Source organism: Lepidochelys kempii, chromosome 28 (assembly GCF_965140285.1).
Source record: "Lepidochelys kempii isolate rLepKem1 chromosome 28, rLepKem1.hap1, whole genome shotgun sequence".
NCBI classification, from domain to species: Eukaryota; Metazoa; Chordata; order Testudines; family Cheloniidae; genus Lepidochelys; species Lepidochelys kempii.
Genome location: NC_136407.1, coordinates 2,438,032 through 2,463,771, shown reverse-complemented (window position 1 = coordinate 2,463,771; position 25,740 = coordinate 2,438,032). Strand labels below are relative to the sequence as shown.

The 25,740-nt window shown below is 65.1% G+C and overlaps 3 protein-coding genes across 3 annotated transcripts; 1 reads left to right on the top strand and 2 right to left on the bottom strand.

Moving 5' to 3' along the window:
* Positions 1–9,036: 9,036 nt before the first annotated feature.
* Positions 9,037–14,054, bottom strand: CYB5D1 (cytochrome b5 domain containing 1). The gene is made up of 5 exons (XM_073326484.1): positions 13,868–14,054; positions 11,979–12,055; positions 10,625–10,843; positions 9,850–10,080; positions 9,037–9,201 (listed from the first exon to the last, which is right to left on the bottom strand). The coding sequence occupies exons 1-4, from the start codon at positions 13,992–13,994 to the stop codon at positions 9,850–9,852; spliced, it is 654 nt and encodes a 217-aa protein (XP_073182585.1). The 5' UTR covers positions 13,995–14,054; the 3' UTR covers positions 9,037–9,201.
* Positions 14,055–14,103: 49 nt separating this feature from the next.
* NAA38 (N-alpha-acetyltransferase 38, NatC auxiliary subunit) lies at positions 14,104–16,088 on the top strand. The gene is made up of 3 exons (XM_073326485.2): positions 14,104–14,212; positions 15,303–15,486; positions 15,867–16,088. The coding sequence occupies exons 1-3, from the start codon at positions 14,150–14,152 to the stop codon at positions 15,977–15,979; spliced, it is 360 nt and encodes a 119-aa protein (XP_073182586.1). The 5' UTR covers positions 14,104–14,149; the 3' UTR covers positions 15,980–16,088.
* A 1,670-nt stretch (positions 16,089–17,758) lies between these two features.
* Positions 17,759–20,430, bottom strand: TMEM88 (transmembrane protein 88). The gene is made up of 2 exons (XM_078850844.1): positions 20,050–20,430; positions 17,759–18,329 (listed from the first exon to the last, which is right to left on the bottom strand). Exons 1-2 carry the CDS (start codon positions 20,329–20,331, stop codon positions 18,057–18,059), a joined length of 555 nt encoding a protein of 184 aa, XP_078706970.1. The 5' UTR covers positions 20,332–20,430; the 3' UTR covers positions 17,759–18,056.
* Positions 20,431–25,740: the final 5,310 nt, after the last annotated feature.

Genomic DNA, 25,740 nt, shown 5'->3' with positions numbered 1-25,740 from the left:
GGGCAACAAAAATGATTAGGGGACTGGAACACATGACTTATGAGGAGAGGCTGAGGGAACTGGGGTTGTTTAGTCTGCAGAAGAGAAGAGTGAGGGGAGATTTGATAGTTGCCTTCAACTACCTGAAAGGGGGTTCCAAAGAGGATGGATCTAGTGGTAGCAGATGACAGAACAAGGGGAAGTGGTCTCAAATTGCAGTGGGGGAGGTTTAGGTTGGATATTAGGAAAAACTTTTTCACTGGGAGGGTGGTGAAGCAGTGGAATGGGTTCCCTAGGGAGGTGGTGGAATCTCCATCCTTAGAGGTTTTTAAGGCCTGGCTTGACAAAGCCCTGGCTGGGATGATTTAGTTGGGGTTGGTCCTGCTTTGAGCAGGGGGTTGGACCAGATACCTCCTGAGGTCCCTTCCAACCCTGTTATTCTATGAACGCAGACTCTGAGCAAAACTTGGCTTTCCCAGACTAACCGAAAGGCCCCTTTGCAACAGCTGCCCTGGGTCTCTGGTTCCATCGCTCCCTAAGGGGGCAAAGTCTCTACCAGAGCGATTGGGACTCACCCTGCAAATCCGTGACCCTGCATCCCTGATCCCTTTCTGTCCCATTGCTGTGACACCTACCGGCCCTCATCCGAAACCACAAAGCATCACCGATAGTGCTTTCTGCTCCACTCACAGCTCATCCGACCCTGATACGCCAGCATCAATTTGTAGTAACTTTTCCCATCGGTGTCCAGATCAACGCTGGTGTGAGTGAGATCCTGCCCCTCCATTGGTTCGTGTTCCTACTCCTGTGGAGAACTGGGAAATATATTATTTCTTAATAAATACCATATGCACCTCAGTGGATAGGTGGGATATTGTCCTGCCTGAGTGCAGAGAGCACTGGTTTTCAAACTTTTTTTTCTGGCGACCCAGTTGAAAAAAATTGTTGATGCCCATGACCCAACGGAGCTGGGGATGAGGGGCTCGGGGTGTGGGAGGGGCTCAGGGATGGGGCAGAGGGTTGGGATGCAGGGGTGAGGGCTGCAGGGTGGGGCCGGGAATGAGAGGTTCAGGGTGTGGGAGGGGGCTCTGGGCTGGGGCAGGGGGTTGGGGTGCGGGAATGGATCAGGGCTCTGGGCTGGGGGTGTAGGCTCTGGGGTGGGGCCAGGGATGAGGGGTTTGGGGTGCAGGAGGGAGCTCTGGGTTGCGGGGGCTCAGGGCTGCGTGTTGGGGTGTGGAAAGGGGTCAGGGCTCTGGGCTTGGGGTGCAGACTCTGGGGTGGGTCCAGGGATGATGGATTTGGGGTGCAGGAAGGGGCTCTGGGTTTGGGGGGGCTCAGGGCTGGGGCAGGTGATTGGGGCACAGACTTACCTCCCGCAGCTCCCTGACAGCAGCGCAGTGCGGGTGCTAAGGCAGGCTTCCTGCCTGTCCTGGCACCACAGACCGCATTGCGCCCCAGAAGCAGCCAGCATCAGGTCCGGCTCCTAGGCGGAGGCACGCAAAGCAACTGCATGTGGCTCTCTCCCGCAGGCACCGCCCCCCCAGGCTCCCATTGGCCAGCGCAGAGCCAGTGCTCGGGGTGGGGGCAGCGCGCGGAGCCCCATGGCCCCCCAGCCTAGGAGCCGGACCTGTTGCTGGCTGCTTCCGGGGCGCAGCGTGGTGTCAGAACAGGTATGGACTCGCCTGCCTTAGCTGGGCAGCACCGCTGACGGGACTTTTAATGGCCCGGTCAGCAGGGCTGGCCAGAGCCACTGAGACCCAGTGACTTACACTTTGCAACACCTTAGAGACTAACCAATTTATCTGAGCATAAGCTTTCGTGAGCTACAGCTCACTTAATCGGATGCGTGTTATTTCTTTTTGCAAATACAGACTAACACGGCTGTTACTCTGAAACCTGTCATTTTGCGACAGTACTGGGTCGCAACCCACAGTTTGAAAACTGCTAGCATAGAGTTAGCACTAAAGGAGCTGTTAGCAGAAACCAGGGCAGGATAGTTAAAGAGCATCCCCTCAAACGTATATAGCCAGGAAGGGCTTGGCCCCAGCTCTGTAGAAAGAATCGTAAATATGGCAGGTGACCAGCTTGGCTTAACAGTGAAATCCTTGCTGATATTAAACACAAAAAAGAAGCTTACAAGAAGTGAAACCTTGGACAAATGACCAGGGAGGAGTATAAAAATATTGCTTAGGCATGCAGGAGTGAAATCAGGAAGGTCAAATCACACTTGGAGTTACAGCTAGCAAGGGATATTAAGAGTAACAAGAAGGGTTTCTACGGGTATATTAGCAACAAGAAGGAGGTCAGGGAAAGTGTTGTCCCCTAGTGACAGGATGTGGAAAAAGCTCAATGCTTTTTTTGCCTCTGTCTTCACGAACAAGGTCAGCTCCCAGACTACTGCACGGGGCAGCACAGCATGGGGAGGAGGTGACCAGCCCTCTGTGGAGAAAGAAGTGATTCGGGACTATTTAGAAAAGCTGGATGAGCACAAGTCCATGCAGCTGGATGCGCTGCATCTGAGAGTGCTAAAGGAGTTGGCGGATGTGATTGCAGAGCCATTGGCCATTATCTTTGAAAACTCATGGCGATCCGGGGAAGTCCCGGACGACTGGAAAAAGGCTAATGTAGTGCCCATCTTTGAAAAAGGGAAGGAGGAGGATCCTGGGAACTACAGGCCAGTCAGCCTCACCTCAGTCCCCAGAAAAATCATGGAGCAGGTCCTCAAGGAATCAATTCTGAAGCACTTAGAGGAGAGGAAAGTGATCAGGAACAGTCAGCATGGATTCACCAAGGGCAATCTAATTGCCTTCTAGGACGAGATAACTGGCTCTGTGGATGAGGGGAAAGCGGTAGACGTGTTGTTCCTTGACTTTAGCAAAGCTTTTGACACGGTCTCCCACAGTATTCTTGTCAGCAAGTTAAGGAAGTCTGGGCTGGATGAATAGACTATAAGGTGGATAGAAAGTTGGCTAGATTGTCGGGCTCAACGGGTAGTGATCAATGGCTCCATGTCTAGTTGGCAGCTGGTATCAAGCAGAGTGCCCCAAGGGTCGGTCCTGGAGCCTGTTTTGTTCAATGTCTTAATTAATGATCTGGAGGATGGTGTGGATTGCACCCTCAGCAAGTTTGCAGATGACACTTATCTGGGAGGAGTGGTAGATACGCTGGAGGGTAGGGATAGGATACAGAGGGACCTAGACAAATTAGAGGATTGGGCCAAAAGAAATCTGATGAGGTTCAACAAGGACAAGTGCAGAGTCCTGCACTTAGGATGGAAGAATCCCATGCACTGCTACAGACTAGGGACCGACTGGCTAAGCAGCAGCTCTGCAGAAAAGGGCCCTAGGGGTTACGGTGGACAAGAAGCTGGATATGAGTCAACACTGTGTCCTTGTTGCCAAGAAGGCCAATGGCATTTTGGGCGGTATAAGTAGGGGCATTGCCAGCAGATAGAGGGACATGATCATTCCCCACTACTCGGCACTGGTGAGGCCTCATCTGGAGTACTGTGTTCGGTTTTGGGCCCCCCACTACAAGAAGGATGTGGAAAAATTGGAAAATGTCCATCGGAGGGCAAGAAAAACTATTAGGGGGCTGGAGCACATGACTTATGAGGAGAGGCTGAGGGAACTGGGATTATTTAGTCTGTGGAAGAGAAGAATGAGGGGGTTTTGATAGCTGCTTTCAACTACCTGAAAGGGGGTTCCAAAGAGGATGAATCTAGACTGTTCTCAGTGGTACTAGATGACAAAAGAAGGAGCAATTGTCTCAAGTTGCAGTGGGGGAGGTCTAGGTTGGCTATTAGGAAAAGCTTTTTCACGAGGAGGGTGGTGAAGCACTGGAATGCATTACCTAGGGAGGTGGTGGAATCTTCTTCCTTAGAGGTTTTTAAGGTCAGGCTTGACAAATCCCTGGCTGGTGATTTAGCTGGGGATTAGGTCCTGCTTTGTGCAGGGAGTTGGACTAGATACCTCCTGAGGTCCCTTCCAAGCCTGATATTCTATGATTCTGTTGAAAGGGTTGTTGGCCAAGGCTGAGTCTGCAGCAGGCAAGTTGGTGTACAGGGGGAGGGGAACTTACTCCCCTTGCGCAGAGCTTACTCCCCTTGCACAGTAACTGGAGTTCTTTGAGATGTGTTCCCCCCTTGGGTGCATGCATCCGGGGCGGCGGAACATGGTGGGCCAGAGACCCATGCCCCCGCCCCCACTTTTTATTGTCTGTAAAGGAGAGTGATGGGGGTAGGAGAGGAGCGAATGGCGGGGAGATTTGGGGGTTTAGAGGTGGTGTGGGGGCAGGGCCTCGGGGAGAAGGGGCAGTGCCGGAGCAGGGCCACGGTTTGGGCGCTGGCGGACTATCCACTTTTAGGTATCTTCTGCTGCTTCTGCATGTGCTGCCATGCACCTTCGATCAGAGATTTTCAGTAGCAGTGCTTGTTCGATCTGAAGACACGCCCTACTCGTCCTCGTACACTGTTGTGAGGCTAGAGAGAGCTGCGTGGGCAAACCACCCTCAGTTTCTTCTCTACCACAGAGTCTCGCAGAGAAAGTTCCAGAGCAGACAGCAAGGACGACGGGGAGTGGTGCACCCATAGGGGGACACATTTCAAAGAACTCCAGCTACGGGACAAGGTGAGTAACCTCTCCTTCTTCTTTGAGTAGCGTCTTTGAGGGCACTCCCATGACTGTCAAGCAACATCCCCACAGAGAAGAGGGAGCTTTGGGCAAGAGTCTACTACCGAAGACAGCACTGCATTGCCAACTGCAGCATCTGCTCTAGACGCATGAACTAAAGCACAGCGGTTGAGGAAAGTATGTACTGAAGTCTAGGTTGCAGCTCTACAAATTTCAGCAGTTGGAACATCCTTGAGTAATGTCATGGAAGTAGATGATGACCTTGTAGAACATGCTAACACCCTAGAAGGGAGCTGAATGTTGATAGGAGTCATAACATTAAATAATACTCCTATTTCAAGAATCTCTGGGTGGAGATTATGGATTTCTTGGATCTGTCTGCAACTGAAAAGAAACAGTTGGCGAGACTTTCACAAAGGTTTGGTTCTGCCAAGAGAGAAGGCTAACATCCTTGTGACATCCAAAATACGGCAAGAAGCTTCTTGCCTAGTCTGATGCGGTTTTGAGGAAAAAAACAGAAGATGAATGGTCACATTAATATGAAAGTCCGAAGACACCGTAGGTAGAATCTCAGCATGTGGTAATAGCATTGCCTTTTCCTTGAAAAACAAGGTAAAGAGATAGTCTGCCATTAAAACTCCCAGTTCGCTGATCCTCTGGGCAGAAGTGACGGCCACGAAAAAAGCTGTTTTCATGAAACAGGTGAAGCAATGAACATGTAGCTAATTTGCTCAAATGGATGTTTCATGAGGCAATTAAGGACAAGGATCAAGTCCCATATTGGAGTAGGTTCTCTAATCTGGGGGGAAAGTTTAATCAGTTCTATGAGGAATCTTTAATTTGGAGGATGACCAAAAATTGAAAAACCTCCCATAGACAAATGAAAGGCTGCAATAGTGTACCTTAACGGAACCCATACGGAAACCTCATCTTTTTAATCCCAACAGGTAGTCCACGATGGTGGAAAGAGGAGAGTGAACTGGAGAGAGATGTCAGTGGCTACACCAGTGGTGAATTTTTTTCCATTTCTGAAGGGAAGTATTTCTCATCGGTGTCCTTCTGCTGTTTACTAATAAGAGTTGTACCTCTTTTGAGCAGCAAGTCTCCACCCCTGAGAACCATTCAGAAGCCTGGAGTTACAGAACTTCCAATTTGGGATGAAGTGTTCTCCCGAGACAACAAGCAGCAACTGATTGGAAGCATCCAGGTTGGATGTCAAGCAAGACCAAATCAGGCAAGGATACCACACCCTGTCTTAGCCAAGTCAATGCCATCAAAATGACCTTGTTCTTGTCCTACTTGATCTTGTTGAGAACTTTCAAGAGCAAGAAACCCCCTTGCCCATGAAATAAGGAAGGTCTTTCCTATTGATTGAGGATCGAGCAACATTTTTTGCACTTTGTGGGCAGTGGCAAAGAAGCTCACTCCTGGAAACCCCCAGGTGAGAAACATGCTTTTTAGGACTCGTGAATCCTACTCCCATTCTTAATTCTGGAAGAAGTGCCTGCTCAGGCTGTCAACCATGGAGTTCTGTATACCCAGGAGGTAATAAGCTGAGATGACTACCTGGTTAGCTACACACCAATACCATAGTTTTATTGGTTCAGCACAGAGTGAAAGGAAGTGTGCCCTGCCCTGATGACCGATGTAGAACATGCAGGCCGTATTTTCTGTCGTGATCTTGACAGATTTGGTTCTGATCAGTGGCAGCAAGCCTTCCTGACTGCTGTCAACTTCAGAATGTGGATGTACAGAAGACACTTTTGGGGAGACCATTTGCCCTGGATGGTGCGTGATCCCAGATGTGGTCTACCATTTTCATTAACTGCGTCAATAACCAGAGAATTTGGTGTTGGGTGTAAAAATTAAAACTCTTGAGTCCTTTGCTGGAACATATTTGTTGTTGGCACATTTACAAGTAGGAGGGGCCATTGCTGGAGTCTGCCAGATGGTCCTAGCAGGTTCTAGCAAAGAAGGGCCACACATGCAGAAGCTGCTGTCCAGGAGTTTATGATGGGAATCCTGGACCTCTTCTTAAGGGTTTTGAAGTGTACCAGTGACATGCTTTATCAGCTCCTGGAATTGTCTGAAGTAATCTGCCATGGAAGGTGGTGGAGTCATTATAACCTCATCTGGGAATGACAAAATATTTATGTAGCCTGCCACATTCTTGCCAACCCTTGCCTTCTGCTCCTCAAAAGTCTCCTCTAATGGTTCGGGTTGACAAGGTTGAAGTGAAGGAGAAGGCTCTGTCTCTGCTCCTTACAAGAGTGACTCAGGGCACTTATGGCTGTTGATGATATAGGGCCCAGGGGTCTCAATAAGGCCACTGGGGGTCCCCATAGGGCATAAGAAGAGGTATCCACCATTGATCATGCCAGAATTGGTAGAAGCATTGCCTCTTGCAGAATAAACAGGAGAACCCCAACATAAAATCTGGTGGCTGAAAGAGTCATCGTCAACATATTTCAGGAGAGGTGATAATTGTTCACCCTAGAGGGTTGAAGTCCTGTATAAGGAGGTTTTGATGAAAAAATGTGGAGTCAGTGACCCAGAAGATCTTGATACGGACAGCTGTCTGGTGGCGGTAAATAATGAGGACTCTGGCTTATTTGACCCAAGAAAGTCCTTTGAGTATCTAAACTCCTGCAGTACCAATGGTATTTAGGAGGTAGTTACATGAGGAGGCCAGCTTCCATATCAAGGCAGGTACCAATCTTGAGAGCATCAGTGCTACGGGCCCCAAACACTTGCTATGAGTTCAGAGTCAGACTCTGGTGGTACGTATAGGATGATGGTATAGGTACAGGTATGCAGAAGCGTACAAAGGCACAGACTTTTTTGATGTAGACCTTCTACTAGTATGGATACTACCACCCGAAGCTGAAGATGTCTTTGGTACCCAATCCTGTTTTGTAATACTAAGGCTCTTAGAGGAAGCCTTAGATATCCTCACGGTGCTGAACCCACTTGGAACTCCATCTCGGACCTGTGGTCTCTGGAACATTTTTCTCACTCGGTGACCAAGACTTCTTAGAAGGACCTCTAGCACTTTTACTTTTCTTGTCAATACCCAGAGACTTAGAACGTGATGCTCTCTGTACTACTGTACTTTCCAGGAGGAAGGACACCGCTTATAGCCTGGCATCGCGCAGAACAGAAAAGGCCAGAGAAACCTCTCAACTGGAGAAAAAAAGGAACCAAAGGATAACAACCGCCCCAACAAAACAACTAAACCAAACTAGCAAACTATACTAACCGGGCACGCTCGACACTCCATCTCAGGACAAAGGTGGAACTGAAGGGCGTTCGCCCACACAGCCCTATATGTCCTCAGTACAGGGCGCAAGGAGGTATGGGGCGCATGTGTAGGTCAAACAAACACTGACACCAAAAATCCAAGGCGTATGGGGACACGTGTGCACTTAAAGTAACCGGGAGTGGAGCACCCACTCACTCAAAGAAGAATGGAGGGGAATGCGGAGTGTGTAGATCTCAGTTATTTTAAATCCACTTCTCTGAGCGGTGTGTACCTTGGGGCAAAATAAACCATGCTTTGCTCTAGAGAACCAGCTTCTGGGGCACTGTGTACTGTTACCGCCCCGGGGGCGAAGGAACATGGCTGGAGACCGGCAGGGTGTAACCTGGAGAGCAGCTCTGAGAGCAGCTGGATTGCAGGATCCCACCCCATAGCTGAGGGGAGCAAGGGGACCCTGGTGTGTGTGTTGGGCGGGGGGGAGAGGAAATGGGGCACACTGAGCCCCTGGCAGGGGGTGGTAGACAGAGTCTCTGGCACAGAGGAAGGACTGGGGGAATGGCAGGGGGTCCTTGCAACAGAGGAGGAAGGGAGGGGGGGTGCACAGGGAGTTAGTGGGGCGGACAAAGGATGCCAGGAGGGTGTGCACGGAGCTCGGCCGTCAGAAGCTATGAAGTCCGCACCCCCCAGGTGTCAGATCCAGTCCCAGCTGTCGACTGTGATAGCTGGGGGAGAGGGAGGGGAGCTGGGGGTCAGGGATCTCTGGCAAGGCAGCTGAGGGCTGGGAGATGGATGCTCAGCTGCTGCCATCTAGTGGCCAGAGCAGCTCATTACCTGGCACAGGGGGTGAGGCCTGTGGAAGTGCGCAGGGCCCTGGGATCACAGCACGCATCCAGGATTCATAGGTCAGGCCAGTAAACAAATCCATGGGGGAGATACCGGTCTAGATAGGCCCATGCATCTCATCCAGGGCAGCAGAGAGGGGCTGGGATAACAGGCTAGATGGGCCCACAGGTATGATCCAGGGCAGCAGAGAGGGGCCAGGATACCAGGCTAGATGGGCCCACAGGTCTGATTTAAGGTGGCAGGGAAGGGGTGGGTTATTGATGGGTCCTGATGTATGGTGACAATTCCTACCCCCCATCCCTCAAGAGACGATCATAACGTTAGTGTCGTAACAAAGATTTTATTTCCATTATGAACATGACAAGTTGGTACAAAACAGCCCCACGGTACCAGCACCACAGAGACAGGCCAGAAACAGGAACCCTGCATCCGACGTGGAACGGGAGCGACCGTTTCAGCTCCCGAACCGGGGCCAATCCTTCCCTGCGCCTAGGACAGAAAGAACACGGAGACCATGACGCCTCACTCATGGACAACTGAGAGGTCGTCAAGAGCAATCGAAGGGAATACCTGGGTAGAGAACGAAGCTGTCCTGGGGGACTCTCTGCCACAAGATACCGAGCTTAGAGAAGATTCAGCAAAAGGGTCAATATGGATAAATGAGCACATCCTGAATTACCAAAGGCGCTCGGGACGGACTTGCAAACCCTAAGCTCAGGGGAACATCTCCCCTGGGCAGGCTATGCCACAAATGTCCACTAGGGGGTGTCACACACCTTATTCTGAAGCAATTGGTCCCTGCCACAGACAGGATACCGGCTTGATGGGCCTATGGTCCAATCCGGTTTGGCTTGTGATTTGAGTGAGAGTTGGCAATGCTGGGGGTGAGACATAGGGGGCAGGATGGGATGAAGCAGGGAACACTAACACTCCGCGGCGCTTTGAGCTCCGGGAACCGGGTTTTCTTTAGCTCAGCTTCGAGAGCTGCAAGGTCCCGGGTTCGAGGCCTGCAGACAGAGCGACGCACCCAGCGCTGCTGCAGGTGGAGAATTCAGGAGGAGAACTGAGAGCCGTTTCCCACCTGGGGCAGAAATCTCCCCAAGGAAAGGGCCCAATGGGTGGCCCCGCCCCCGCTACCTAGAACTCGGTGAGGTCGTCGTTGAAGTACAGCAAGATGCCCGGCGTGTACAGGTCGGAGTCCAGGTTGAGCTGGCAGAACTCCACGTCCTCGTCCGGGATCTTGTTCTGCTCCAGCGTCTTGTCCATGTCCAGGTTGACGCCCTCGTACTTCCAGGTATAGCTGGCGGCGTGGGCGTTGTGGGGCAGGTAGCGCCACAGGATCTCCCACATGGACTCCTCCGCGCACACCTGGGGGATGGCGTGAGAGACTTGGGGCCTGCTGGACTGACCGGCCCTCGAGCAAATATTTCTTCCCCCAAACCTCCAACCTCAGCTCCCAGGGAAACAAAAGCACCATCTCCCCCCGGCGCCCCCTGCTGCTCACAGGGGAGTTCACTGCCTCCCTAACCCAGCAGCACCAGCCTTGTGTAAAGCAGCTGCTGGCTCAGACCACCAACTCCCCTCCACCCCGCTCCATGTCCCACCCTGCCCTGCTTCTTATATCCCTCCTTCCCAGCATGCCTTGCTACCAAGCCCTCCACCTCAGGGACTACAACTCCCAGAATCCCCCTGCATCCGGGGGAAATGGGGTCATGACCAGCCTTAAAGGACCAGCATGCTACCGCATCATGTGTATTTCAGGACAGGAGTGGGCTCTAGATTGATTGGAGACCCCACTTAGCGCCTGTCCGTATGTCCTGGTAACTCAAGGCCCCCCTGAATAGTGCGTGGGGATGGCAGTTCGCCCGGCGTTGCCACTCAAGCTCCCTGCCCCGTGTGAGGCCCAGCTCACTTCCAGCATGTGCTCCTGCGAGGTCAGGGTGTTGACGATGCGGATGTGCCGGGTCTTGGAAGCCAGGATCCCCACTTCATACTTGCTGTCCTTCCACCATGGCAGCCCGAAGTCGTTTGCCCAGTCGGAGCGGGGCAGCTGGGGTGGGATGTGGATGAAGCGGCCCTGGGGGGTGTAGTACTTGACGCAGCCCGTCAGCGGGTCCACGTGGGTCTGGATCTGAAAGGCAGGCGATTCCATTAGCAGGGTTAAGGGGGAATCCGACTGCACTCCCCCAGCCACTGCCTCCTAGGTCAATAAATGTGTTACAGGCAGACAAGAATCACAGACTTGCTTAAAGCTGATGGGCCTGCTAAGCACCGTAAATGGAAGGAGCAATTAAATACCCCCTTTGCATCATAAGAGCTGACTAAGAAGCCACCGCCCAAGGCCAGAGAGCCAAAAGGTTTCCCTGCAACTGGGATATGGATTGGTTGCAGTTGTGTCTGTGCAGGGGCGAGGAAGAAAGCTAGGGAAGCCGTGCTGAGGGAGTCAGCAAGGAGGCAGAGCTCTTTGGGGCACAGGACTGGCTGGAGAGGCAGGCTTGGGGATTTCTGAGCAAGGAAACTGCCTGGTGTTTGATCCCAGAAAACAGGATTGCAGTACGGTCTTTGCTTGCATTACCGAAATCCCTGACTCGCAGCATCCAATGGGAACAACCCTGAATATCGGCTCACAGCTTGGGCGAAGGGGGCAGCCCCAGGATTCCACCAGATCAGCTGGTCCCAGACCCCACTGACAGCGGAGGATGGATCCCAGCCTCCCACTCCCTCAAGAAGAACCACAAACAGGAACCTGAGTGTGGGGTTCATGGGGGAAGGGGACAGAGGCATCAGACCCTGAAGCCCCAATGGCTGTGGATCAGGACCCCGTCGGCAAGTCAGCGAGCTTGTAGTCAGCTGCTTAGCGAACAAGCCAGTCCCACCCTGTGAGACAGGAAAGGGCAGAGCTGGAGAGGGTGATGTGGCTGGGAGGGAAGGTTTCCATCCGTGGGGGTGTGGGGGGGGAGTTCTGCGCCCAGCTGGGGAATTCCTCTAAGGACCCCTGGAGACAAGGAAGGAAGGAAAACGTTCTATTCCCACTATGCAGCCACCTCTAGGGTGGGCAGGGCGGCTGGTTATCCAGGGATCCCTCCCCTGTACTGAGATGCAGCCACCTCTGGGGCAGGGCCCAGCAGCTGTTTAACCACTTCACAACGGTTTCGGACAGGAAGGGAAGGAGAACCCTGTGCCCATGTCAAACTGCAGGGGTGGCGTTTGGGGATCTGGGCAAGCACCGGCCCCCTGTAACGACCCCCCGCTCTGCCAGTGCTCACGTCTCTGGTCTTGGGGTTGAACCAGTGACTAATGTCCTTTCCCGCCGCTTCCAAGATGGGCCTCAGCAAGACGTCCCCTGCGGGAGACAGAGCCGGGAGTCAGACGACATGTGCGGTGATGTGGCGGGGTGGGGGACATGCATCCGTGTGCCCCCAGGCTGGTAGGGCCAGGTTCATGTGGGAGGGTGCGGGTTCAGTGGAGGGGACTAGGGAGGAGTGCCACAGGGCTTTGGGGGGGGGGGAGGGCTGGCCCACCAGTGGGTGTGTGCAGGGGGTGCAGTGGGTGTGGGGTCCCCCAGTGAATGGAAGGATGCCGGTTACCTTTGTGCTATAGGGCCAGTAGGTTCAGGTCAGGCTCTGGGGCTAGGATGGTGTGTGGGAGTCCCGATGGGGGGGTGCCCTGTGGGGAAGAGTGCCAGGGTGCACATGGGGGCTTGGGGGACTCTATGAAGGGTGGAGTGAGCATTGTGTGTGGGGGAGGGCCTATGGAGGGTGCCCCAGTCAACTGGGGGGGTCTTGACCAGAGTGCGATGTGAGGGGGCGTATGGGGGTGCAGCGATGGACTCTGGGGGGAGTCCAGGAGGGAGCCGCAGTGTATTGTGGGGGTGCTGGGGGTTGTGGCACCGCAGTGCATTGTGGGGGGTGCTCAGGGATGCCACGGTACATTGTGGGGGGGGGGCTAGGGGGGTGGCGCAGGGCATTGTGGGGAGGCTTAGCGGGGGGGGCGGCGCGGGGCATTGGGGGGAGGGTTGGTGGGGGGGCGGCGCGGGGCATTGTGGAGGGGGTTGGCAGGGGGGGCGGCGCAGGGCTCTGCGGGTGGGGGGGTGCTGGGGGGCTCGGCGGGGGGCATTGGGGGGAGGGTTGGTGGGGGGGCGGCGCGGGGCATTGTGGAGGGGGTTGGCAGGGGGGGCGGCGCAGGGCTCTGCGGGTGGGGGGGTGCTGGGGGGCTCGGCGGGGGGGCGGCGGGGGGCATTGGGGGGAGGGTTGGTGGCGGGGCGCCGCGGGGCATTGTGGAGGGGGTTGGCAGGGGGGGCGGCGCAGGGCTCTGCGGGTGGGGGGGTGCTGGGGGGCTCGGCGGGGGGGCGGCGGGGGGCATTGGGGGGAGGGTTGGTGGCGGGGCGCCGCGGGGCATTGTGGAGGGGGTTGGCAGGGGGGGCGGCGCAGGGCTCTGCGGGTGGGGGGGTGCTGGGGGGCTCGGCGGGGGGGCGGCGGGGGGCATTGGGGGGAGGGTTGGTGGCGGGGCGCCGCGGGGCATTGTGGAGGGGGTTGGCAGGGGGGGCGGCGCAGGGCTCTGCGGGTGGGGGGGTGCTGGGGGGCTCGGCGGGGGGGCGGCGGGGGGCATTGGGGGGAGGGTTGGTGGCGGGGCGCCGCGGGGCATTGTGGAGGGGGTTGGCAGGGGGGGCGGCGCAGGGCTCTGCGGGTGGGGGGGTCCCGGGGGGCTCGGCGGGGGGGCGGCGCAGCGGGGCATTGTGGGGGAGGGTTGGTGGCGGGGGCGCCGCGGGGCTCTGCGGGTGGGGGGGGTCCCGGGGGGCTCGGCAGGGGGGCGGCGCCGCGGGGCATTGTGGGGGGTGTTGGCGGGGGGGGCGGCGCAGGGCATTGTGGGGGTTGGTGGCGGGGGCGGCGCGGGGCTCTGCGGGTGGGGGGGGTCCCGGGGGGCTCGGCAGGGGGGCGGCGCCGCGGGGCATTGTGGGGGGTGTTGGCGGGGGGGGCGCCGCGGGGCATTGTGGGGGGTGTTGGCGGGGGGGGGGGCGGCGCGGGGCATTGTGGGGGAGGGTTGGTGGCGGGGGCGCCGCGGGGCTCTGCGGGTGGGGGGGGTCCCGGGGGGCTCGGCAGGGGGGCGGCGCCGCGGGGCATTGTGGGGGGCGGCGCGGGGCATTGTGGGCGCAGACCCTCGTGCTGCCGGACCAGCGGGCTGAGGTCGGAGACGCGGCCCAGGAACGACACCCAGAGGTCCCCGGGCCGCGCGTGCGCCGCCACCTCGCGCGGGGTGAAGTAGCGGGACGGGAACGTCTCCATCGCGCTGCCATGGCAACCGCCGGCCGCCCCCTCCCCCTCCCAGCAGCCAGCGCGCGCGCTCGGCCCGCCGGGAGACTCCGCCCCCCCCGCGCACGGGCCGCCGGTCGCGCGCTGCGCTCGCGAGAGGAGGAGGAGCCGCCGGGGGGCGGGGCGGGATGGCGGCGCCGGCCGGGCAGCGCGAGGAGAACGGGTGCTGCGGCCGCGGGGGGAGCCCCGCGGTGAGAGGGGGCGGGGGGCAGGTCCCTGGCCGGGGGGGCAGCGGAGGGAGAGGTTGGGGGAAGGGGCGGCGGGGGGGTGTCGGCGAGGGCCCTGGGGGGCAGCAGCGAGGCGCAGGGGCAGCAGCGGGGGTGCGGCTGTGGGGAGCAGGGGGCGGGGGCAGCAGCGGGGGGGCGCGGGTGGGGGGAGCCGGGGGTCCGGGGGGCAGCAGCGGGGGGGCGCGGGTGGGGGGAGCCGGGGGTCCGGGGGGCAGCAGCGGGGGGGCGCGGCTGGGGGGAGCAGGGGGCCGGGGGGCAGCAGCGGGGGGGCGCGGCTGGGGGGAGCAGGGGCCCGGGGGGGCAGCAGCGGGGGTGCGGCTGTGGGGAGCAGGGGGGGCGGGGGCAGGGGCAGCAGCGGGGGGGCGCGGGTGGGGGGAGCCGGGGGTCCGGGGGCGGCAGCGGGGGGGCGCGGCTGTGGGGGGCGGGGGGCCGGGGCGGCAGCGGGGGGGCGCGGCTGGGGGGAGCAGGGGGCCGGGGGCCGGGGGGCAGCAGCGGGGGGGCGCGGCTGGGGGGGGCCGGGGGCCGGGGGGCAGCAGCGGGGGGGCGCGGCTGGGGGGAGCAGGGGCCCGGGGGGGCGCGGCTGGGGGGAGCAGGGGGCCGGGGGGCAGCAGCGGGGGGGCGCGGCTGGGGGGAGCAGGGGCCCGGGGGGGCGCGGCTGGGGGGCGCGGCTGGGGGGAGCAGGGGGCCGGGGGGCAGCAGCGGGGGGGCGCGGCTGGGGGGAGCAGGGGCCCGGGGGGGCGCGGCTGGGGGGAGCAGGGGGCCGGGGGGCAGCAGCGGGGGGGCGCGGCTGGGGGGAGCAGGGGCCCGGGGGGGCGCGGCTGGGGGGAGCAGGGGCCCGGGGGGGCGCGGCTGGGGGGAGCAGGGGGCCGGGGGGCAGCAGCGGGGGGGCGCGGCTGGGGGGAGCAGGGGCCCGGGGGGGCGCGGCTGGGGGGAGCAGGGGCCCGGGGGGCAGCAGCGGGGGGGCGCGGCTGGGGGGAGCAGGGGCCCGGGGCGGGTCCCCGGGGCGGTTCGGGCTCCCCGCTCTCCCCCGGCCTGAGCCCCGCTCTCCCCGCAGGACTCGGAGGCGGAGGCGCCCGACTCGCCCCGCGCCCGCGCCCGCCGCCAGCTGGAGGCGCTGCTGAACCGCAGCCTGCGGATCCGCATGACGGACGGGCGGACGCTCGTCGGCTGCTTCCTCTGCACCGACCGCGACTGCAACGTCATCCTGGGCTCGGCGCAGGAGTTCCTCAAAGCCAGCGGTGCGCCGGACGCCGGGGTTCCCCGCCTGGGGGCTGCTGGGGGCCAGGACCTCCCCCGCGCTGGGGGGTCAGAGCAGGGGGTTCTGGGAGCCAGGACTCCTGGGTTCCCTCCCCGGTGCTGGGAGGGAGTGGGGGGCTGGGGGGTCAGAGCAGGGGGTTCTGGGAGACAGGACTCCTGGGTTCCCTCCCCGGTGCTGGGAGGAGAGGGGGAGCTGGTGGGTCAGAGCGGGGGGGGGGTGGGGGGGTGGCTGGCAGCCAGGACTCCTGGGTTCTCTCCCCAGCGCTGGGAGGGGAGGGGGGGCTGGTGGTTAGAGCGGGGCCCGGGGAGGGGAGCGGCTGGCGCAGGGAGCGACTCTCTGACCCCCCCCTCTCGTCCCCAGACTCCTTTGCGGCCAGCGAGCCCCGCGTGCTGGGCCTGGCCATGGTGCCCGGGCACCACGTCGTCTCCATCGAGGTGGAGCTGGAGAACCTGGGCAGCCCCCAGTACCTGTGAGAGGCGCCCGGCGGAGAGACCTGCCCGAGGACCTGCCCGTGGGGCACTGCCGGGCACCGGGGCTGGCGGCCGGGGGGCACTCTGCCCAGTAAAGCCTGTGGGGAGCCCAGAGCAGCTGCCGGGCCTCGTTTGTGCCGCACGGGTCTCGGCGTCCCTGGCCGGAAACAAGCCGGTTCCTTCGCTCCCCCCCATGGGTGACCAGGCCTTGTTCTCGCCCTTGGGCCCTGCCCCTCACCTGGCGTCTGGGCACCAGTAGCCGAGCCAGGGTTAGTGCCAACTGCTTCCCGCTCTTCTCCGCACACCAAAACTAATCCCCTCGCTCCCGACCCACAGCCCCTGCTAGCCCAGCCCTGCCCCCCCAGCCCTGCCGGTGCCCCTCACTCCCAACCCACAGCCCCCTGCTAGCCCAGCCCTGCCCCCCCAGCCCTGCCGGTGCCCCACACTCCTGACCCACAGCCCCCTGCCCCCCCAGCCCTGCCGGTGAGGTGCCCCTCACTTCCGACCCTACTGATTTTTTTCCCTGTTCCCCCTCCCCCCACTAGCACTGTTAACCCCTTGCTGGCCAGGGCTGCTCCCCCTGCACTCTGGGAATGGGGGGGACCCCGCTGCTGCCTCCCCGTCTCCGTGGCCTTGGGCCGAGCCTGGCCCCCAGCCCAGCGCCTGCTGTTCCCATCAGCTCCGAACAATGGGCCGCTCTGTCCCCCGCCCCGTCCTGCCCTTCCCCTGCCGCAGGCTGCGACCCGGGGGAGCCGCTTATCTTAGCCCAGGCTGCTTCCCCTGTTCCCAGCTGCTGACGCCAGCCCTGGGCCCCTGGCTGCCCCATGGCCCTGCCTGCGGGGGGCACTGGACCCCCCGCGCCTGCCTTAAACCCGCGCCAGCCCAAAAGCATGCCCAAGCAGGGGGGGCTGGGAGCCAGGACTCCTGGGTTCTCTCCCTGGCTCTGGGAGGGAGGCTGGTGGGTTAGAGTAGAGGGGGTTGGGAGCCAGGACTCCTGGGTTCTGTCCCCGGCTCTGTCACTGTCCTGTTGCCTGGGGCTCCATCTGCCTCCCTTTCCCTGCGTAGGACAGGGGTAACCCTCGCTCCTGGCCCCATCCCACCCCATGCCCTTGTTGCCTCTGCTGGCAGGTTCCCCATCCCCATGCCTGACCCCTGCCCACCTAGCGGGGAGCGATGTGAGGGGGCAGGGCTGGACCTCCGGGGGGTTCCCAGGGCCTGGGCCCTGCCTCTGCTCCCTCCGGCCATGGAAAACTTGAGCGTGTTTTCCCGGCGGCTGTTTGCTGTGGAGCCAGGCCAGCCCTGGAGCGGAAGGGCAGGCAGGGGTCAGAGAACGGCCCTTCGCGGGGTGGGGGCGAGGCCAGCAGTGAAGGGTCGTGGCAGCGCCCGGCAAAACAGGGACCTGCCTCCAGTAGAGGGTCGGGGCAGCGCCGGGCCCTGAGGAATAGGGGGGAAAGTGGTGGCAGAAATCCTGCAGCAGGGAGTTCCGCAGCCCCAGCCCTGCCACAGCAGTGTGTGCCGCAGCCCCAGCCTGCCTGCCCCCCTGGTGGGGCAGGATGGGATCCCACAGCAGATGTGGGGGAGGCCCCCAGCCCTTCCCTTAGCATGTTGGTCTACCCTGGGGCCTCCCCCACCCCTGAGTGACACACAAATGTTGAGCGGGGGTATAAGAAAAAGGAATCAACGTGCTTGATAGAAAAGGACTTTTATTGATAATAAAATGACCCCCCCCACACACGTCTGCTTCCTTTGAAGGTCCCCCCGCCCCACCCTAGCCTGCCCCTCACCCTCAGCCCCCCAAGGCCCAGAGCTCCCGACCTCACCCAGCTCAGACCAATGCCTGCCCCTCAATCCAGAGGGGGTCCCCCCCAACCCACAGCCTTCCCTAGATTGCCCCAACAGCTCACCCCAACCCCAGGCACAAACGTTGCCCCCCCGAAGCAGCCAGAGGCAGAACAAGCAGGTGTCGCGCACCCCAAACCAGCAGCAATTCCCCTCCCCCCTCCGGTCTCTTTGGGGTGTCGGCCCCACGCGGGTTGCTCCTCGTTCGCTGGGGGGGCCGGCAGGGGCGCCCCGGGCCCCCTCACACCCAGACCTTGTCCCGCGGGGCGGGCGGGCGGGCGCGGGGGCAGCACCAGGCGGCCTGGCGGTAGTGCCCGGCGGGCAGGTTGCGGTAGACGGCCAGGCTGTAGGGCAGGAGGCAGTAGCCCAGCTGCAGGTGCCGCGCCAGCCGGACGAAGGCCGCCAGGCCCAGCACCAGGAGCGGCAGCAGCAGGGTGAAGCCGAGCACCAGCAGGGCCGTGGCCCCGGCGTCGTGAAGATGGGCCTCGCACGGGGGCACGCGGGCGTGCAGGAACTGCGGGGGGGAGGGGAGAGGGTCAGCGGGCGGGCGACAGGCGTGTGGGCCGGCGCTGGCCCTTGGGAGGGTACGTACACACGCGTGTGATCGCACGCTCACGGGCACTGGCCGCACGCCACAGCCGAGCCCGAAGCCTGGGGGCACCCCCCTCAGGTGTGCAAACGGCGTGCAAGGACGGGGGCCCCCGTGCAAACACCCCCAGCCCCACCATCTAAGCTCCCCTGGCCTGAATGGACAACGCCCCCCCCCGCATTTGTCAGGAGTGATGGGGGGGGCAGGGGCGGCGCCGAGACGGGCTGCCCCGGCCCCATGGGGTTATCGGCCACAACCAGACCCCCCAGGTCTGCACTTCGTCAGCTGTCAGGCGGGGTGGGGGAGGGGAAGGGAAGGGCAGGACGCCTGGGTTCTCTCCCTGGCTCTGGCAGTGGGGGGTGGGGGCCTGGGAGCCAGGACTCCTGGGTTCATGTTGCTTGTCTCAACCCCCCCCGCCCGCCCCATTCCTGGGGCTGCTGGGAATTTAACGTCCCTGCTGGGCTGGGACCACCCAGAGCATCCCGCAGCTCCATGGGGTGGGGGGGTCCAACCCCCCCCAGGAATCCAAGGGCAGAGATATCGCCCCTCCCCCAGCCCTGCCGGTGCCCCTCACTCCCGACCTGAAGCCCCCTGCCAGCTCTGTTCTGCGCAGCTCCAGGGGGTCAGAGGGGAGGGGGGGCCCCGAGGGGGGGCTCACCTTGGAGTGGCAGAGGAAGCCCCGGGGGTGTCTCGGGAGGGGATCCGGGGGGGGCTCACCTTGGAGTGGCAGAGGAAGCCCCTGGGTGTCTCGGGGGAGCCGAGGGGGGGATCCGGGGGGGTCAGAGGGGAGCGGGGCTCTGGGGCGGGTCAGAGGGGTGAGGGTCCGGGGCGCTCATCTTGGAGTGGCAGAAAAAGCCCCGGGGTGTCTCGGGGGAGCCGAGGGGGGGTCTCTGCGGGGGGCTCACCTTGGAGTGGCAGAGGAAGCCCCGGGGGTGTCTGGGGGGGGGACCCGGGGGGGTCAGGGGGCCGGGGGGGCTCACCTTGGAGTGGCAGAGGAAGCCCCGGGGGTGTCTCGGGGGGGGCTCACCTTGGAGTGGCAGGGGAAGCCCCGGGGGTGTCTCGGGGGGGGCTCACCTTGGAGTGGCAGGGGAAGCCCCGGGGGTGTCTCGGGGGGGGCCCGGGGGGGTCAGGGGGGCTCACCTTGGAGTGGCAGGGGAAGCCTCGGGGGGGGCTCACCTTGGAGTGGCAGGGGAAGCCCCGGGGGTGTCTCGGGGGGGGCTCACCTTAGAGTGGCAGGGGAAGCCCCGGGGGTGTCTCGGGGGGGGCTCACCTTAGAGTGGCAGGGGAAGCCCCGGGGGTGTCTCGGGGGGGGCTCACCTTAGAGTGGCAGGGGAAGCCCCGGGGGTGTCTCGGGGGGGGGCTCACCTTGGAGTGGCAGGGGAAGCCCCGGGGGTGTCTCGGGGGGGGCTCACCTTGGAGTGGCAGGGGAAGCCTCGGGGGGGGCTCACCTTGGAGTGGCAGGGGAAGCCCCGGGGGTGTCTCGGGGGGGACCCGGGGGGGTCAGGGGGGCTCACCTTGGAGTGGCAGGGGAAGCCCCGGGGGTGTCTCGGGGGGGGCCCGGGGGGGTCAGGGGGGCTCACCTTGGAATGGCAGGGGAAGCCCCGGGGGTGTCTCGGGGGGGCCCGGGGGGGTCAGGGGGGCTCACCTTGGAGTGGCAGAGGAAGCCGAGCCCCAGCGCGGTGCCCGCGGGCAGCAGCGCGGCCGCGCAGAGCAGCGCGCAGAGCAGGGCGCAGAGCGCCGCGGCCAGCAGGTTGTGCGCGCTCAGCAGGACGGCGCAGGCCAGGCAGTCCAGCGCCCCGCGCAGCTCCAGCGGGGGCCCCGGGCCCGGCTCCGGCTCCCCCGCGCCGTACGGGGGCGGCGGCACCGGGCTGCCCCGCTCCGCCCCGCCGGGATCCCGCCGCCCGCTCGCCGCCGGGGAGCCGGACATGGCCGGAGCGGGGGGTCCGGCGGCCCGAGGGGCTCCCTGCGCGGCCCCTGCGCGCTGCGCCTTATAGCGCCCGCGGGCGGCCCGGGCCCCGCCCCCCCTCGTCCCGGGCCCCGCCCCCCCGGCCAGGCGCAGCAGGGGAGGCGTCGGGAGGGAGGCGAGTCCTGGGACAAGACGCGGGGGGGGGTTTCCTGGCTCTGCTGCCCGGCTCATCCCCCCTCCCCCGCCCTCCATGTGCAAAGAGGGGGCCAGGAATTTGGCCTGCTCAGATTCCACGGATGCTTGAAGCGATCCATCGCCTGTCACCCCCCCCCCAGCTCTGCCGGTGCCCCTCACTCCCGCCCCCCAGCCCCAGCCCTGCCCCCCCCAGCTCTGCCGGTGCCCCTCACTCCCGACCGGCAGCCCCAGCCCTGGCCCCCCCCACGCTCTGCCGGTGCCCCTCACTCCCGCCCCCCAGCTCCAGCCCTGGCCCCCCCAGCTCTGACGGTGCCCCTTACTCCCGCCCCCCAGCTCCAGCCCTGGCCCCCCCAGCTCTGCCGGTGCCCCTCACTCCCGCCCCCCAGCTCCAGCCCTGGCCCCCCCCACGCTCTGACGGTGCCCCTCACTCCCGCCCCCCAGCTCCAGCCCTGGCCCCCCCAGCTCTGACGGTGCCCCTTACTCCCGCCCCCCAGCTCCAGCCCTGCCCCCCCAAGCTCTGCCGCTGCCCCTCACTCCCGCCCCCCAGCTCCAGCCCTGGCCCCCCCCACGCTCTGCCGGTGCCCCTCACTCCCGCCCCCCAGCTCCAGCCCTGCCCCCCCAAGCTCTGCCGCTGCCCCTCACTCCCGCCCCCCAGCTCCAGCCCTGGCCCCCCAAGCTCTGCCGCTGCCCCTCACTCCCGCCCCCCAGCTCCAGCCCTGCCCCCCCCAGCTCTGCCGGTGCCCCTCACTCCCGAGCCCCAGCCCCAGCCCTGCCCCCCCCCAGCTCTGCCGGTGCCCCTCACTCCCGCCCCCCAGCCCCAGCCCTGGCCCCCCCCAGCTCTGCCGGTGCCCCTCACTCCCGCCCCCCAGCCCCAGCCCTGGCCCCCCCCACGCTCTGCCGGTGCCCCTCACTCCCGCCCCCCAGCTCCAGCCCTGCCCCCCCAAGCTCTGCCGCTGCCCCTCACTCCCGCCCCCCAGCTCCAGCCCTGGCCCCCCCAGCTCTGCCGGTGCCCCTCACTCCCGAGCCCCAGCCCCAGCCCTGCCCCCCCCCAGCTCTGCCGGTGCCCCTCACTCCCGCCCCCCAGCTCCAGCCCTGCCCCCCCAAGCTCTGCCGGTGCCCCTCACTCCCGAGCCCCAGCCCTGGCCCCCCCCAGCTCTGCCGGTGCCCCTCACTCCCGCCCCCCAGCCCCAGCCCTGGCCCCCCCCCCAGCTCTGCCGGTGCCCCTCACTCCCGCCCCCCAGCTCCAGCCCTGGCCCCCCCCACGCTCTGCCGGTGCCCCTCACTCCCGCCCCCCAGCTCCAGCCCTGCCCCCCCCAGCTCTGCCGGTGCCCCTCACTCCCGCCCCCCAGCTCCAGCCCTGCCCCCCCAGCTCTGCCGGTGCCCCTCACTCCCGCCCCCCAGCCCCAGCCCTGCCCCCCCCCAGCTCTGCCGGTGCCCCTCACTCCCGAGCCCCAGCTCCAGCCCTACCCCCCCCCAGCTCTGCCGGTGCCCCTCACTCCCGCCCCCCAGCTCCAGCCCTGCCCCCCCAGCTCTGCCGGTGCCCCTCACTCCCGCCCCCCAGCCCCAGCCCTGCCCCCCCCCAGCTCTGCCGGTGCCCCTCACTCCCGCCCCCCAGCTCCAGCTCTGGCCCCCCCAGCTCTGCCGGTGCCCCTCACTCCCGCCCCCCAGCTCCAGCTCTGGCCCCCCCAGCTCTGCCGGTGCCCCTCACTCCCGCCCCCCAGCTCCAGCCCTGGCCCCCCTCAGCTCTGACGGTGCCCCTCACTCCCGCCCCCCAGCCCCAGCCCTGGCCTCCCCCAGCTCTGCCGGTGCCCCTCACTCCCGCCCCCCAGCTCCAGCTCTGGCCCCCCCAGCTCTGCCGGTGCCCCTCACTCCCGCCCCCCAGCTCCAGCCCTGGCCCCCCCAGCTCTGCCGGTGCCCCTCACTCCCGAGCCCCAGCCCTGGCCCCCCCCAGCTCTGCCGGTGCCCCTCACTCCCGACCCGCAGCCCCAACCCTGCCCCCCCCCCCACGCTCTGCCGGTGCCCCTCACTCCCGCCCCCCAGCTCCAGCCCTGGCCCCCCCCAAGCTCTGCCGGTGCCCCTCACTCCCGCCCCCCAGCTCCAGCCCTGGCCCCCCCCACGCTCTGCCGGTGCCCCTCACTCCCGCCCCCCAGCTCCAGCCCTGCCCCCCCAAGCTCTGCCGCTGCCCCTCACTCCCGCCCCCCAGCTCCAGCCCTGCCCCCCCAAGCTCTGCCGCTGCCCCTCACTCCCGCCCCCCAGCTCCAGCCCTGGCCCCCCCAGCTCTGCCGGTGCCCCTCACTCCCGCCCCCCAGCTCCAGCCCTGCCCCCCCCAGCTCTGCCGGTGCCCCTCACTCCCGCCCCCCAGCCCCAGCCCTGGCCCCCCCCCAGCTCTGCCGGTGCCCCTCACTCCCGCCCCCCAGCCCCAGCCCTGGCCCCCCCCCAGCTCTGCCGGTGCCCCTCACTCCCGCCCCCCAGCCCCAGCCCTGGCCCCCCCCCAGCTCTGCCGGTGCCCCTCACTCCCGCCCCCCAGCCCCAGCCCTGGCCCCCCCCCAGCTCTGCCGGTGCCCCTCACTCCCGCCCCCCAGCTCCAGCCCTGCCCCCCCAAGCTCTGCCGGTGCCCCTCACTCCCGCCCCCCAGCTCCAGCCCTGCCCCCCCAGCTCTGCCGGTGCCCCTCACTCCCGCCCCCCAGCCCCAGCCCTGCCCCCCCCCAGCTCTGCCGGTGCCCCTCACTCCCGCCCCCCAGCTCCAGCCCTGGCCCCCCCAGCTCTGCCGGTGCCCCTCACTCCCGACCCGCAGCCCCAGCCCTACCCCCCCCAGCTCTGCCGGTGCCCCTCACTCCCGCCCCCCAGCCCCAGCCCTACCCCCCCCCAGCTCTGCCGGTGCCCCTCACTCCCGCCCCCCAGCTCCAGCCCTACCCCCCCCCCCAGCTCTGCCGGTGCCCCTCACTCCCGCCCCCCAGCTCCAGCTCTGGCCCCCCCAGCTCTGCCGGTGCCCCTCACTCCCGCCCCCCAGCTCCAGCTCTGGCCCCCCCAGCTCTGCCGGTGCCCCTCACTCCCGCCCCCCAGCTCCAGCCCTGGCCCCCCCCACGCTCTGCCGGTGCCCCTCACTCCCGCCCCCCAGCTCCAGCCCTGGCCCCCCTCAGCTCTGACGGTGCCCCTCACTCCCGCCCCCCAGCTCCAGCCCTGGCCCCCCCCAGCTCTGCCGGTGCCCCTCACTCCTGCCCCCCAGCTCCAGCCCTGGCCCCCCCAGCTCTGCCGGTGCCCCTCACTCCCGACCCGCAGCCCCAGCCCTACCCCCCCCAGCTCTGCCGGTGCCCCTCACTCCCGCCCCCCAGCCCCAGCCCTACCCCCCCCCAGCTCTGCCGGTGCCCCTCACTCCCGCCCCCCAGCTCCAGCCCTACCCCCCCCCCCAGCTCTGCCGGTGCCCCTCACTCCCGCCCCCCAGCTCCAGCTCTGGCCCCCCCAGCTCTGCCGGTGCCCCTCACTCCCGCCCCCCAGCTCCAGCCCTGGCCCCCCCCACGCTCTGCCGGTGCCCCTCACTCCCGCCCCCCAGCTCCAGCCCTGGCCCCCCCCACGCTCTGCCGGTGCCCCTCACTCCCGCCCCCCAGCTCCAGCCCTGGCCCCCCCAGCTCTGCCGGTGCCCCTCACTCCCGCCCCCCAGCTCCAGCCCTGGCCCCCACAGCTCTGCCGGTGCCCCTCACTCCCGCCCCCCAGCTCCAGCCCTGCCCCCCCAGCTCTGCCGGTGCCCCTCACTCCCGCCCCGCAGCTCCAGCCCTACCCCCCCCAGCTCTGCCGGTGCCCCTCACTCCCGCCCCCCAGCTCCAGCCCTGGCCCCCACAGCTCTGCCGGTGCCCCTCACTCCCGCCCCCCAGCTCCAGCCCTGCCCCCCCAGCTCTGCCGGTGCCCCTCACTCCCGCCCCGCAGCTCCAGCCCTACCCCCCCCCCAGCTCTGCCGGTGCCCCTCACTCCCGCCCCCCAGCTCCAGCCCTGCCCCCCCAAGCTCTGCCGGTGCCCCTCACTCCCGCCCCCCAGCTCCAGCCCTGCCCCCCCAGCTCTGCCGGTGCCCCTCACTCCCGACCCGCAGCCCCAGCCCTACCCCCCCCCCAGCTCTGCCGGTGTCCCTCACTCCCGCCCCCCAGCTCCAGCCCTGCCCCCCCCAGCTCTGCCGGTGCCCCTCACTCCCGCCCCCCAGCTCCAGCCCTGCCCCCCCCAGCTCTGCCGGTGCCCCTCACTCCCGCCCCCCAGCTCCAGCCCTGCCCCCCCCAGCTCTGCCGGTGCCCCTCACTCCCGCCCCCCAGCTCCAGCCCTGCCCCCCCAAGCTCTGCCGGTGCCCCTCACTCCCGACCCGCAGCCCCAACCCTGGCCCCCCCCAGCTCTGCCGGTGCCCCTCACTCCCGCCCCCCAGCCCCAGCCCTGGCCCCCCCCAGCTCTGCCGGTGCCCCTCACTCCCGCCCCCCAGCTCCAGCCCTGCCCCCCCCCAGCTCTGCCGGTGCCCCTCACTCCCGCCCCCCAGCTCCAGCCCTGGCCCCCCCCCAGCTCTGCCGGTGCCCCTCACTCCCGCCCCCCAGCCCCAGCCCTGCCCCCCTCAGCTCTGCCGGTGCCCCTCACTCCCGACCCGCAGCCCCAGCCCTACCCCCCCCAGCTCTGCCGGTGCCCCTCACTCCCGCCCCCCAGCTCCAGCCCTGCCCCCCCCAGCTCTGCCGGTGCCCCTCACTCCCGCCCCCCAGCTCCAGCCCTGGCCCCCCCAGCTCTGCCGGTGCCCCTCACTCCCGACCCGCATTCCCAGCCCTACCCCCCCCCCACGCTCTGCCGGTGCCCCTCACTCCCGCCCCCCAGCCCCAGCCCTGGCCCCCCCCAGCTCTGCCGGTGCCCCTCACTCCCGCCCCCCCCAGCTCTGCCGGTGCCCCTCACTCCCGACCCGCAGCCCCAACCCTACCCCCCCCCACGCTCTGCCGGTGCCCCTCACTCCCGCCCCCCAGCCCCAGCCCTGGCCCCCCCCAGCTCTGCCGGTGCCCCTCACTCCCGCCCCCCCCAGCTCTGCCGGTGCCCCTCACTCCCGCAATACAGCCCCCTCCTAGCCCGCCCCCTGTACCAACTAAAAATAAAAAGTTATTTGGTGGTGGATGACTGGGCCCAGGGGGAAGGACCCACGCAGGAAAACCGCTTGGCCCCCGAAGGCTCAGTCTGGCACCGAGCTGCTCCCGCCCCAGAGAGGGATCTCGGCCTCACGGTGGAGAG